Raw genomic sequence first — 3,843 nt, forward strand, 5'->3', positions numbered from 1 at the left:
ACACATCATCCGACACCAGCCCCATTCCTCCAGAGAACTGCAGAGCCGCGCCAAGAGGTCAGAGGCATTACGCGCGGACTTTTACGCACGGACTTTTACGCGCGGACATTTACGCGCGGACAGAGCCTCTGGAGACGGTGCTTCCTCAGGGCGTGAGGTGAGACTCCAGCAGACTGCGCGCCTGGTGATGGCCTAAACCTCCGGGACAGTCACAGACAGAGCCGAAGAGGAGCAGCCATGCCTCGGCCCGGGAAGAGCTCCTACAGCGACCAGAAGCCGCCCTACTCCTACATCTCCCTCACGGCCATGGCCATCCAGAACTCCTCCGAGAAGATGCTCCCGCTCAGCGACATCTACAAGTTCATCATGGAACGCTTCCCTTACTATCGCGAGAACACGCAGCGCTGGCAGAACTCCCTGCGCCACAACCTGTCCTTTAACGACTGTTTCATCAAGATCCCGCGGAGGCCGGACCAGCCCGGGAAGGGCAGCTTCTGGGCGCTGCACCCGGACTGTGGAGACATGTTTGAGAACGGGAGCTTTCTGCGCAGACGCAAGCGCTTCAAAGTCCTCCGCGCGGAGCACGTGTCCTGTAAGAGCGCGCCCATGATGCATTACTTTCACCAGCACCACGCGGGCACCAAACCCCCGGCCCACCACGAGCACGCGGCCGTGGGCTCGCGCCTGCCGCACTTCCAGAGCTACACGCAGCCCGCGGCCTTCAGACACCCGTTCGCCATCGAGAACCTGATCGGCCGAGAGTACAAGGGCGCGCTCCCGCTCAGCGTCATGCACCACCTGGGCTACCCCGTGCCCGCGCAGCTCAGCAGTATGGTCAACTCCATGTGGCCGCACGTGCTGTCTGACCCCGTGCCCTCCGCCGCGGACTACGGGCCTTTCGGTGTCTCCAAAAGTCTGTACCACAGCCAAGGCGCGCCCGCGCTGCCCGCCGTGCCCGTGCCCATCAAAGCCACGCCGGGACTGGGGCCCGTGCCCGGCCTCAGCGCGCTCCCTCCTGGGGCTCAGCTGTGCGCGCCCCCGGGCCTCGACAAGTCCGACCTGCTGGAGTCCAAAAGTACAGCCCTGCACCCGCTCCTGCTGTAGAGCCGAGCCAGGCCGGGCCCAACCGGGCCAGAGCAGCTGCAGCCCCCCCCCCCCCTCCGCCGCAGGACCCCCGCAGGATCCCCGCTGCCTCACCCCGGAACAGAGCTGCAGCGGGACCCCCGCAGGACCCTGAGACTGCCTCAGACCGGGACAGACTATTGGAGCACAGTCCTGCTCCCGCTGCTCCGGCTCCAGGACAGGTCCAGCCGGGCCAGACCTGAGGCAGGACCCGACCCCCGCTGCCTCAGACCGGGACAGTCTCCATGGAGCACGCGGGCAGCTCCCGGTGGGACACGCGGACAGAGACTTAAAGGAGCCGCTCCAGTGGAAACTCTCCGCTCGGACCTGACACTGACCCGTTAAACGTTTGCACTTTGTCCCGCAGCCTCCGCGCGCGAGCCCCAATCACAGGCGCGCTCCAAAGAGCCGAGGCCCGCTGCACTTTGCTCCAAAGAGCCGAGGCCCGCTGCACTTTGCTCCAAAGAGCCGAGGCCCGCTGCACTTTGCTCCAAAGAGCCGAGGCCCGCTGCACTTTGTCTAATCTGCGCGCGCCTTGTTCTGTATATTTAAGATTATTATTAAACATTTAAACTCCTCATGTTAAATCTTTATTTCTCTGTGTTTTATCCACAGTAAAAATACGTGTCTATGTAAAACAGTAAACTGTAAAAAGAGTCAAGGTCCGGCTCTCCAGAGCCGCGCGCTGCGTAAACACGCGCGTTTAAAACACTTAGATATGATTCTTTTTTTACACAGCAGCAAAACTCAGAAAACCCGTGAGTCCCGTGAGAAAAATGTGACCAGTTTATATTTAATATTTAATATTTTACATTTTACAAAGAGGAGCAGGACGCGCTGTTTGTCTGAAATGTGACAAAAAGAAGAAGAACAAGAGTCTGAGCCGTGAGTGAAAATATGAGACACACACACACACACACACACACACACACACACACACACACACACCCACACACACACATTTTGAAATTACATTTTTTCCTCCAATTTAAAATTCCTGATTTAAAAACACACAGTTTATTTCTGCGCACAAAAGCGAAACATGAAACTATATATATATATATATATATATATATATATATATATATATATATATATATATATATATATATATGAACTGTTTGTATACACACACACATATGATTAATATTGTTGTGTGTGTGTGTGTGTGTGTGTGTGTGTGTGTGTGGGTTTCGGTTTCACTCTCATTATTATTTTATATGAATAAAAATCCTTCTAAATCTCTAAATATCTGATGTGACGCTCTGGAGTGTGTTGTTTTTGTGTTTTTGTGTTTTTGGACGTGACTCTGTGTCTTCAACAGAGTCAGTTCTGGAGTTTAATCTTTTTTATTCTTTCATTGAACATATTTAAAATACACGATTAAGGCCTTTTTTTCTTTTTTATTTGGAGACGAAGAGGAGGAGGGAGAGGAGGGAGAGGAGGGAGAGGAGGGAGGACTCTAAATACTTAAACGGCTGTGTGATCTACTCTAAAATACATTTGTAAATAATAAACATTTTGTAAGAGTAAAAATGTCCATTGTTATAGATTAAACTTTAATGAAACATGAACATGTGAAATATTTAAAACAACACCTAAAACTCATCGTCTTCACTTTATTTTCTGTACATATTATTATTTTTGTATGTGTGAAATTCTTGTTAAAAAGTTCATATTTATATATTTATATATTTATATTACTTTTATTTGGTTAATATTAAATCAGATATTTACAGAATGTTTTACTTTTCAGTGTGAAACACAGAGACATACGACAACAGAATAAGATGAACGTTTTGGGAAAAACTAATAATATTTGCCTAAAAAAAATGAAGGCGCTGCCGAACTCAGGTCCGAGGTCCGAGGTCCGAGGTCTGAGGTCTGAGGTCTGAGGTCTGAGGTCTGGAGTCTCTGAGGTGTTTTGTCGGTTTTGTTTCACATAAAGAACATGTAGCTGTGTCCGTGTCATTTTGCTCAGGGCTGTTTGTAAATGTATTTTTTAAAATATCGTCCCTGTAAAAACATATTGACACTTGTCCCTGTGCGAGTCCCATCCTCTGCATTTGACCCGTCCTCTGGGTCACACGTGTCAGGAGCAGAGTGTGGACTATGGGAGGATGTGGGATCATGTTGTTTGTGCAGATGAGGAAACACAGTGAGAACATGCAAATACAGAGACTGCTCCAGTCAAACATGTGACATGTGACCACAGCTCTGGACACGACAGGTTTATTTATAAAGTGTGAATAATCATAACACTGTACTGTTTTTGCACAACTTATTATTATTATTATTATTATTATTATTATTATTGTTATTGTTATCATTATTATTATTATTATTATTATTATTATTATTATTATTATTATTATTATATTTATTATTGTTATTATTATTATTATTATTATTATTGTTATTGTTATCATTATTATTATTATTATTATTATTATTATTATTATTATTACCACTCCCTGAACTACCACCTTACTGTGGTGGAGGGTTGAGCCTGAATGATCCTGGAGCTCTGTTGTCGGGGGCTTCCTGCCCCTGGTTGGGTCACCCATGTCAAACAGGCCCTTGGGGGACGGGTCAGACTGAGAGCGGTTCAGAAGCCTCTCATGACGAGTGTAAGAACAAGGTTCACTACGTCGCCCAGACCAGCGTTACCGGGGCCCCACCTTGGAGCCAGGCCTGGGGTGGAGTGAACGCCTGGTGGCC

General features: G+C 48.3%; 1 protein-coding gene across 1 annotated transcript; it reads left to right on the forward strand.

Annotated features, from left to right (window-relative positions):
- Nucleotides 1-237: 237 nt before the first annotated feature.
- On the forward strand, nucleotides 238-1,104 carry foxb2 (forkhead box B2). Its single transcript, XM_033971953.1, has one exon. The coding sequence runs from the start codon at nucleotides 238-240 to the stop codon at nucleotides 1,102-1,104; it is 867 nt and encodes a 288-aa protein (XP_033827844.1).
- Nucleotides 1,105-3,843: the final 2,739 nt, after the last annotated feature.

The sequence above is a fragment of the Periophthalmus magnuspinnatus genome, chromosome 9 (genome assembly GCF_009829125.3).
Source record: "Periophthalmus magnuspinnatus isolate fPerMag1 chromosome 9, fPerMag1.2.pri, whole genome shotgun sequence".
In the NCBI taxonomy this organism is placed as follows: domain Eukaryota; kingdom Metazoa; phylum Chordata; class Actinopteri; order Gobiiformes; family Gobiidae; genus Periophthalmus; species Periophthalmus magnuspinnatus.

Excerpts from the sequence above, each read along its gene's own strand:
- foxb2 (XM_033971953.1), top strand. The coding sequence starts at position 238 with ATGCCTCGGCCCGGGAAGAGCTCCTACAGCGACCAGAAGCCGCCCTAC.